Genomic DNA, 10,452 nt, shown 5'->3' on the forward strand with positions numbered 1-10,452 from the left:
AAATATGGTCTTGATTGAACTCCTTTAAATTGTATAATTTATGAGAGCCAAACGTGGAGAGCTCGCGTTTGGCAAGCAGTACAGCATATAAATCAAATGAATTGCCTAAAATTGATTAAAGGTAAAAGATACCTGATCCCTTGTAATAAAGGTCTGTGTTTATACTGTGCTTCATCCAGGCTCCATTAACCTTTTGTTTCTTACCTGTCCAAGGGTTTTTTAAGATATATATTTTTTAGAGCGGTTTTGGATTTACAGTGAAATCGAGAGAAAGACACAGAAATTTCCTGTGTAGTCCCTCTTCTCACACGGTATCAACATCACTGACTAGAATGGCACATTTGTTTACCCAGGATGGACCGACTTTGACACAAAGCTGACTCTGACACGTGATGTGTCTAAGGGCGCGCTCCTGGTGCTGAGCCTTCAGTGGCTCTGGGCAGATGTGTGAGGACGCAGATGCACCGTTACTGCAGCACACAGTGTTCTCACTGCCCTGAAGGTCCTCTGCTCTGCCGCCTCATCTCCCCCCGGGCCTCCACCCCCGCAACCACCAGTCTTTTTATTGCCTCCTTAGTGTCCTGCCTTTTCCAGAATCTCCGTATTTTTCAAATAAAGTCCATAGAAAGCCAAAAATTAAAAGAAGGTTAGCTCAGTAGTCAGGAAACTGAGGGGGATATATTTATTGGTTTTAAAAGTCAGGGTATATTTTTAGGTATACTTAAATTTTATTTCTAGCAGGATGGACTGGAGAGGATGCTTGTGTTAACATCTGTTTACATGTTTCCCTCAGACACGGACAGCAATTCCGAGGACTCTGGAAATCCCTCGACAACCAGGTTTACGAGCTACGGTTCTGTCGGCCAGACGGTCACGGTCAAGCCACCTGTTCAAATTGCTTCCTTAGGAAACGACAGCGCAAACCTTCTGGAAGATCCTTTAAGCTCAGCCAAGTATCAGCATCTTTCTTTCATGCCAACTCTACACTGTGTCATGCACAATGGTGCCCAGAAGTCGGAGGTCGTGGTGCCTCCGCCCAAGTCTGCTGATGGCAAGACGATCGGGATGCTGGTCCCCGGCCCTGTGGCGCTCTCCGCCCTGCGGGAGCCCACGGACCCCGCGGCCCTGGGCGCGCTCGGGCCGGCGGCGTCCGCCGGGGACTCGGAGAAGCCGCTGGAGCTGCTGGCGGCCCCGCTGCCGCTGCCCTCCGGCTTCCTCCCGCACGGTGGCGGCCCCGCGCTGCACCTCACCATCCAGAGGCTGAAGCTGCCGCCGGGCCCCCCCGAGAGCTGCGCCCTGAACCTGGCGCCGCCGCCCGCCGCGGGCCTGGGCGCGGGCTCCGCGAGCGCCACCTACGGCCCCGGCCCCGGGCCCTTCCCGGGCTCCCCCGTCGCTGCCACGGACCCCGTCCCGAAGGCCGCCTCGCCGGCGGCGGGACTCTCTCCAATGGTGCCTCAGCTGGAGGGCGGCGCGGCGGCCGCGGCCCCGCCCGCCGGCGTGAAGGTGGTGGTCCCCGCGGCCGCGCCCGCCGCCTTCCCCGGGCCGGCCGCCACGAGCGCACCGTCGGGCGCCCCGAGCCCCGCGCCCGCACCCAGCGCGAGCCCTGCGCCCAGCACGGCGCAGGGCGACGGCGCCGCCTTCCTGGGCGCGGGCGCGCTGCTGGCCCCGGCCGGCGCCTGCGGCTCGTGCGGCCGGCGCTGCGGCTGCGGCGCCGGGCTGCCGCTCGGCGGCTACTACTACCCGGGGCCGGCGCCCGGGCCGCTGTACCGCGTCTCGCCCTTCTTCAGCCTGCCCTCCCTCTGCAACGGCAGCTACCTCAGCCAGGCGCCCCAGGGCAGCGGCGGCCAGCTCCCCTTCTTCCTGCCTCAGGCCCCGTACGCCAGCGGGCTGGTGCACGACCCGGTGCTGGGCGGCCAGGCCGGCTACGGCGTGCAGCCGGTGGCGGGCTTCGGCCGGTTCTACCCCGTGTACCCGCACAGCGTGGTGGCCGGCTCGGGCGGCACGGCGCCCAAGAAGAGCGGGAGCGCCTCGTGCTACAACTGTGGCGTGAGCGGACACCATGCGCAGGAGTGCAAGCAGTCGTCCATGGAGGCTGGCCCACAAGGTAATCACGAGAGCGCCCGGAGGACTTGTTTCTGAGGGGCCGGAGGCGTGCGGCTCCGTGGGAGCAGCAGGAGCCGCCGGTGTGTCCGCAGGCTGCGCACGCAGCGACAGCCGAGAGGTGCAGGCGGCCAGACAGCGTAGACACGGGCCCCGCAGCTCAGGGCAGTTCAGAGGAATCCAGCTGCCAGGGAAGGAGGAAACCGGAAAGGCACTTTTTAAGGGATATAATGGGAATTTGCAGAATCTCCTTGCTAGCAGCACTTTTTTTTTTTTTTAAGCAACAATCCCGTTTCATAGAGTCAGTGGAAGTTTTAAAGACGGAAAAACTAGGAAGTGGTAGTCACCTGACTCGGGAGATGCTTCGTGATTGGGGTCTGTCTGTGCACAGGCAGATGACCTCAGGCGTGCTCCCTTTCCCAGCCGACCTTAGTTTCCAGTGCTGTCACATTTTAAGGCACAGAACAGTTAAGCACTGCGCTCTCCTGGTGGCTCAGAGGGTAAAGAATCTGCCTGCAATGCAAGAGACCCAGGTTCGATCCCTGGGTCAGGAGGATCCCCTGGAGAAGGGAATGGCAACCCACTCCAGTGTTCTTGCCTGGAGAATCCCATGGACGGAGGAGCCTGTGGGGGTACAGTCCATAGGATGGCAGAGTCAGACACGACTGAGCGACTAACGCTTTCACTTGGGAATAAGAAAATTAGAACTTTCTTGTGTTAACACCACAAGAAAGAAATTTTTCTTAAATAAGTACAAGTAGGATACCAAATTCAATGGAGGCCTCAAACTGTTATGTTTCAGCTCACACGAAACTTTTGTCGTTTTGCCAGATCTCAACACAGGAAAAGGGTCTTGAATTGGGAGTGTTTGCTTGGAGTTTTTGAGGGAAAGTTGAGTTTGATAGCTTTAGGTTGAACTTAAAGCACAAACTTCATGTCGCTAGGACTTTGTGGGTCACGGCAGAGCGGAAGGCGCTGCCTAGACGGAGGGGCGGGCCGTCTGACGCCGCGTCGTGTGTGGTGCCTTACAGCGAGTGCACGGTGACTTAGCAGCTCTCTCTCCCGTTTTAGGCTCTTACAGGCTGAGATACGCACCTCCCCTCCCCCCTTCTAGTGACACGTTGGATTCTGCAGACTGAAGTAAAGCTTGCCTCCTTCATACGCTGAAGTGCGGGCAGTCGGGGGTGGGGGGTGTGGAGGGGAGGGAAAGGAAAGGCGTTTCGTTTGTGTTTCTTTGTCTATCCATTTCCTAGATTTCTATGCAGTTGAGAGTTCTCATTTCTCTTGTACGGATGTCCAAAACAAGAATGCATTGCTTTTGAGCCTCTGGTCTCCTGGTTCAACAACAGGCTTATCTGTATGATACGTGTAATTTAAACCTTCAAACAAACTATCAAAAGGAAAACCTTGATGTGTGCTTTTTTTTTTTTAAACACTGAATACTTGCTGTGTGCAATGTTTACTGAATCTTTGAAACTGTGTATTTGACCTTTTTTCATAACACTGGTGACAGTCATATGGTTTGGGGGAAAAAAAAAAAAAAACTGATTCTTCCCCAGCTTTTCTCACTTTGGCCCTAATCTCCACGTTTTCGTCCCACCTCCACTCTTGACAGCGGCTGCCGGAGCGGCTGGCCCCACACTGTCCACATTCTAAACTGCTCTGCGTAGTATCATTCATCGGTAAAATGTTTCACCTTCACAGTAAGGGAGAATCCAGTTCCCCAGGCAGTGTGTGCATATGTAATAAACACTTCCATGTACACACACCAGTGCAGCGCTTGTCCAAATAAAAATTGGAGTGGAAGACAGGAAGAGGTAAAGCCGTGTGAAACTGAGAAGGTGTGACATACGAAGTGGACAAAGAGCTTTTTCTTTAAAAACAGAAACTTTTTTACTCCATCATACGTTTTTAGCCTGTTGCTTCAGAGAGACATAAAGTGAACAAACTCGTGTGAGTGTGGTTCTCCTGTGTGTTTGTGTTTGTAACGAAAGCCAACAGCCAATTTTACATGGAGTCTACCGCAGTCTACCACTGTGTCATGTAAGACACTTACGATTTCTTTTCCTTACACCAGCTGTCACAGTGTTCTGTTGTGTTTGAAATGTGTACGGTTTATTGCGATCTGAACAGAAGCTCTGCGTTTCTACAAAAGTCAGGTATTTGTTCTATCCTGTCTCTCGTAGCAAAGTCACTTTGATAACAGTTTACCACTGTGCTCGGTTGTAATGTGAAGGACTGAATTCTGAGTGTGTTGAGATGGTGTTAATCATGTCAGTGTCCCGTCACTAAGTTTAATGCTGCTGTTCAAAATGACTGTTTGTTTGTTTTTAAAGCTGATCTATGTACTAAATTGCTTCCAGGTAATTTTTGATTTCCTAAAGTGCACTGAGGTTATCTGGAAGACTGGGTGTAGGTTTGGACCGCTGCCATCAACAGCCCGGAGCAGCCCCCGGCGTTGAGCCGCGGGGGTGAGGGCTGGGGGTTGGGTGTGCTCGCCCCACCCTCAGTGCAGAGCAGAGAGGGCGAGTGTTTCTGTGGGGTCACGTTGGTGGGCAGCAGAGGAACTGAACTGTCTGGCCTTGGCTCAGAACCTAACAGGTTGCCAGACAGAAGGAGACACTTGAAGTAAGAAGCTTCCTGTAAAGCTTCATAGGTAGAGTTTATATTTATAGCACCAATGTACATTTTGAAACCTTCTTTCAGGGGTGGGAGTAAAAGGGGAAGAAAGGGGGGGCGGGAGAAGGGGTAGGCGAAAGCTTTAATTTAAAAAGAAAGTTCAATGAAAGGAAATTATTTTGATTAAATATATTTTATTTGGGTATTTTTGGACCATATTATTAAATTAATTGTTAAGCTGCAATCGAGCTGTGGAAGTGAGAGTTTTGATAAGCCCTGTATGGACCGCATTGTGAATCACTTGCCAGTTGTACTTTATGGAGCTTATTTTATGATTTAAAAGACTGCACTGTATATAGGAGGTATGCTACCTTCTCCTTATTTGTATGTTTACCATATACTTTGATATTTGAAATGTTATGTACTGGAAAGGCCACTTATATTTCTAGAAAAGATTGGATTTTATGCAACCTTTTTTCCTTGAATTAACAGCAATAAAAAAATGAAAAATGGCTTCAGAATTGTGCTTTATTGCGAATGTTGTAGCAGTGAAGAGAGGGGGCATCATACCCGGTGGGTTTGGAGTTGTTTTTCCTTTTTAAAGAATCAACCAGTTATTTCCCTGTAATGTGGGCAGTGAATCCCCTGGTTATTTACCATCTGGGAATCCCAGCCACCCCAAGCAGCCTGCCTGACTGTACAGGTCACCCGCGTGCCCGCTGCGAGCAGAGCCTTGCCCGGCCCCTCCGGGGTCCCGCGCTCAGGTTGCGGGTCTGGAGCCACTCGCGCAGGCTTCCTCCGGGCCCGCCGGGCGGGCCACGGGTCTGGAGGGGTCGCGGCGCCCCCTGGCGGTCCGCAGGCGCCCGCTCCGCTAGCCGGCGGGCAGGCCCTCGCGCGGCGCCCGGCTCGCGGGGGCGCCCGTCTGCGGGGCGTCTGCTTCCGCCGCGCGAGGTCCCCGCTCTGTGTCACTGGCCTCTCGCTGCGCCGTTTCGCGTCCTCCTTCCCCAGCGCGCAGTCTGTTCCTTGGCTCGAGCTTTAGAGGAAGGGCGCCCTTCACCTCGCCTCCTGAGACTGCCTCTCATCCGGTGTCGAGCGGACGCCTGGGTGGTTTTCACTGCTCTGCCGTCCTTAACGGGAGCATTTTCGCCCCAGCCTCCCGGTTTCCACGTGCAGGAGCGCCCTTGGGAGACACATCCAGGCACGCAGGGGCGGGGCCGTAGGCCGTCCTCCCAGACTGGCCGGCGGGTTTCCAAGTGGCTGGCGCTCGGTCCGTGTCCAGGCCGCTCCTGAGGCCTGGTGACAGTGCCCCGGGCGCCTTGGCGGGGGTGGGCGTGTAGCCGCGGGCAGGGGGGTGGCTGCGTGTGAGGCTTCGTGGAGGAGTGCCTGACTGCACGGGCGGGCACGGGCGGGCGCGGACGGCCCAGCCGGGGCCGGGGACGCACTGCGGGCAGCTCCGGGTGACAGGTCCCAGCCGGGGCCGGGGACGCACTGCGGGCAGCTCCGGGTGACAGGTCCCAGCCAGGGCCGGGGACACGCTGTGGGCACCACCGGGTGACAGGTCCCAGCCAGGGCTGGGGTCGCGCTGTAGGCACCTCCGGGTGACAGGTCCCAACCAGGGCCGGAGACGCGCTGTGGGCACTTCCGGATGACAGGTCCCAGCCAGGGCCGGAGACGTGCTGTGGGCACCTCTGGGTGACAGGTCCCAGCCAGGGCTGGAGACGCGCTGTGGGCACCTCTGGGTGACAGGTCCCAGCCAGGGCAGGAGACGCGCTGTGGGCACCTCTGGGTGACAGGTCCCAGCCAGGGCAGGAGACGTGCTGTGGGCACCTCTGGGTGACAGGTCCCAGCCAGGGCAGGAGACGCGCTGTGGGCACCTCCTGGTGGCAGGTCCCAGCCAGGGCCGGGGACGTGCTTGTGGGCACCTCCGGGTGGCAGGTCCCAGCCAGGGCCGGGGACGTGCTGTGGGCACCTCCGGGTGGCAGGTCCCAGCCAGGGCCGGGGACGTGCTGTGGGCACCTCCGGGTGGCAGGTCCCAGCCAGGGCCGGGGACGGGCTGTGGGCACCTCCGGGTGGCAGGTGGTGTGGTTAGGAAGTGGGGGAGGGCGGTGACACGGGCAACTGTCGTGGGAAATGTCGTGAAAGAGTTATGGGATTTGTGGTTCAGTAGTAAAACAGCCAGACTGCAGAATTGGGAGTTGTTGGTTGAAGGAAAAATTGGAGGTTGCCAGATTTTAAATAGAGACAAAAAGAAAAAATTTTGTTGACATCGTTTTTGAAACTGTCAGATGGTTGAGAGAAAGCCTGGAAGTTGAGAGACCGGTTAGGGTGAGGGCACGACAAGAGGCGGATGGCAGAGGCTGATGGAAGGAACCCTGGGCTGCAGAGCTGCGCTTTACCACATGGATGACAAGCTTGTTTAAGTTATGGCTCCGAGGATTAAATAATAATGGGCAGGGTCCAGCATCATGAAATAGCACCAGGGAGGCACTCAGATGTTAGCAGAATTCTGTTTCGATGAAGAATTGTCTGCCTGAAGGCAGTGGTTGGTTGTGGCGGTGAGGAGCTTAGGAAATGTATTTCTTCCTTATGTTAAGCTTAGTTGTTTGAGCTCTCTCCATTGATAAAAGATAAAATATTCCTTGTCCTCGAAAATTATTTGGGATTTCCCCAGGTGGTCTAGTGGCTGACTCTGCGCTCCCAATGGAGGGGGCCCAGGTTCGATCCCTGGTCAGATCCCACATGCTATAACTAAGACCCAATGCAACCAAATGAAGTATATATTAAAAATTATTTGGAGGCAACTCTGGGCTATAATTGGAGAAGGCGGTGGCAGCCTACTCCAGTACTCTTGCCTGGAAAATCCCATGGACGGAGAAGCCTAGAAGGCTGCAGTCCATGGGGTTGCTGAAGGTCGGACACGACTGAGCAACTTCACTTTGACTTTTCACTTTCATGCACTGGAGAAGGAAATGGCAACCCACTCCAGTGTTCTTGCCTGGAGAATCCCAGGGACGGGGGAGCCTGGTGGGCTGCCGTCTATGGGGTCGCACAGAGTCGGACACGACTGAAGTGACTTAGCAGCAGCTGCTGGGCTATAATATCCATGGGCTAAGTCTTGCAGAACCGAAGTAGAATAAGGTCTTCCAAGGCAAATCCACACTGTAGTTTTTTCTAAGTGCTAAATACCTAAACTTTCTGAAGGTTTCCGAAAGATTAAAGCACAATGCAAAATAATCTCTTTTTTTAACAGGTAGCATCTAGTACTCAGGAGCACCATCCATTAGAGCCTGGAAGACACCTTTTTTCAATTCTATGTACTGATTACAAAAGCATTCTAAGGTTAAGGCAGTGAAAGCAAATGCAGGCAAGCTGTGGTAGCAGTTAACCCCGTAACACTTCCATCTCTCCTCTCGAAGGAATGAAGAAAAATACTGACACCCCACCAACCCACCCACAAAAAGGATGCACTTATTTCTGGAGAAATGAATTGAGGTCTGGGGGATGAAAGAAGAGAGGGTGCGCTTTTAAACATGGTTGCTGCACTTCTGGTCGTTTCCGTGGAGCTGGAGGAGTCTGCAGCGGGTCCTGTTTCGCGAATGAAGGGTCCTGGAGTCCAGGCTGAGAGTCACCGCAGGTGAGGGTGTTTCCCCTGCAGTGCCCGCGCCCTCCTGCAGAGGGCAGCACTGTCCTTTCCCGGAGCGTGCATGGTTTTAACAGCTGAGGTCCATCTAACATCAGTATTTCAGTTTATCGCTACTTACGGGTCACGTTGTGCCCATATGTGCAAAAGTAACTGCCGTATCTCCAGAAAAACTGACCTAGTTGTTAAATGCTGTCCTCTTTTGGAAACTTGGCCCCTTTGGAGCATGGGCACCCATGGCGTGACCTGTGTATCCAACTGTCTGTCCACCTTGGAAGCAGGGTGGCTTTAGGCTCCCCCTTCCTGCCCTGGAAAACGGGGCCCATCACAGTGGAGACGAGGAAAAGCCTTCCTGCCGTCACGGCTCTGCTGCACTGACCGCTGGCCTCAGCCTCCAGAGCTGCTAATCCCGAGGTCCTGGTTTGCTGCTTGAGACCTGGGGGTAGGGGTGAGGCGTGTGTGTGTTGAGGGGTCCTTCACCTTGCTTCTTTGTCCTCTTGCAGCTCCAACGCCATCCACTGGAAACGTCTCGCCCGCCTCGCGACCAAGAGATTGCTCGTTGGGCAGCAGCACCACCTGGTGCGGAGAGGACACCGCCGGCGAGCGGCCTGGCAGGCGGGGGCGGAAGGCGCGAGGTGTTTGGGGCGGCGACCCGCGCTCAGGGCCTTCCAGCGTGCGGGCGGCTGTCCGCGGAAGCAGTGTGAGCAGCCTCCCCTTGCAGCCTCCGCAGTCTCAGTGGGGCACACGCCTTACACGCACCGATGGTGCTTCAGTCTCCCGTGCGCAGGGGGCGCTTCTCCCTGTCTGCCGCCGTTGCTCCGGGGCTTCAGGGCCTCAGACCCGCAGCCGGCGGTGAAGGCCCGGGCCCAGGTTCAGAGGAGGCTCCCCGGCTCGTCCACGGCCCGCAGCGCCCCCCGGCTGAGCCCAAGGCCACGGCCTTTGAAGCCGCATAAAACGGTCCATACCCGTGGTCTCGGGAGCCGGGGGCCTCTGGACTCCCTGCGGGAGCAGAGGCCCGGCCCTGGGCGGCCCGATTGTCTCTTCGCTGCGTCTCAGTTGAAGGATTTGAAGACGCGGGCTGAGGGGAGGCGTGCAGAGGTGGACACCTCAGGACCTCTGGACGTCTGTTCTGTCTCCGATGAATTCCAGGAGCGGCATTCCTCGCCTGCACCCAGGGTTTTAAACAGGCGCACTGTCCTCCGCTGAGACACCGACTCGCTCTGGAGAGGTTTTCATGATCCCCCAGATGTCTCGGTAAATCGAGCATTTAGTGACTCTTCACTTTTAGACTTTGGGACTTCGGAAACGCAGTGGCAGGCCACACAGAAGACACCTGACTGCTGACGCTGGAAAAGCTCTGAGAGTGACGTGTGGACTGTCGCGAGCACTGCCCTCAGCCCGCGCGGCTCAGACACCCGGGCCGAAAACGGCAGCAGCAAAGGCACCCGCAGGCAGACACAGCGGCGGCCGTCCACCGCGGAAGCCCCTCTGGATGCTCTAGGGAGGCCGCCCGCTCACCAGGGGCCTGGGGCTCATTCGTGCTCGGGTATCAAGGGCTGGACTCCGGACATGGTCATCCCGCGTGCCTCCTACGCCTTCATCAGACGAGCTTGTGCAAGAGAGGAAGCCTTGTTCCAGCACCACCCCCGATGCACACCATCTTTCTCGGGCTCATCTACAGACTGGGGATAACAGCCACTTTGTTAGAATAGTTACAAGACTTGACTCCAGTGAAATGCATGAAGGACTCAATATCAGACACACAGCAGGCGCTCTGTAAATTCGTGAAGGTGGCAAACACCTGAGTGCCCATCGGGGCGGACCCGTCGCAGCCTCATGACCACCCTTGGAGGCAGGCGCGCTGCGTCGGCTTACAGCTGGGGAAACTGAGGCACGAAGGCCCCCCAACGCATCTGAGAGCACAAAGCAGGTCAGCGGCCAGGCTGGGACTGGCCCCGAGCCCCCCCAGTTCTCTGTGCTGGGGTCCCGGGATGCCGCAGGAGGGGCATGGACGTCCAGGGCGCCCCGCCCGGGGCCTAGGCCAGCTCTGCTCTGAGCCCTGCCGTCTGGGACACCCGGCCCTCCTGGGCCTT

General features: G+C 56.2%; 1 protein-coding gene across 1 annotated transcript in view; it reads left to right on the forward strand.

Annotated features, from left to right (window-relative positions):
• ZCCHC2 (zinc finger CCHC-type containing 2) overlaps positions 1 to 3,239 on the forward strand; it is a 55,154-nt gene extending 51,915 nt beyond the window's left edge. The window contains exons 13-14 of the mRNA XM_068993676.1: positions 794 to 2,104; positions 3,172 to 3,239. Of these exons, the coding sequence (XP_068849777.1) occupies positions 794 to 2,104; positions 3,172 to 3,239 (1,379 nt within the window). The remainder of the gene's footprint in view (positions 1 to 793; positions 2,105 to 3,171) is intronic.
• Positions 3,240 to 10,452: the final 7,213 nt, after the last annotated feature.

This window comes from Capricornis sumatraensis, chromosome 21, assembly GCF_032405125.1.
Source record: "Capricornis sumatraensis isolate serow.1 chromosome 21, serow.2, whole genome shotgun sequence".
Classification (NCBI taxonomy): Eukaryota; Metazoa; Chordata; class Mammalia; order Artiodactyla; family Bovidae; genus Capricornis; species Capricornis sumatraensis.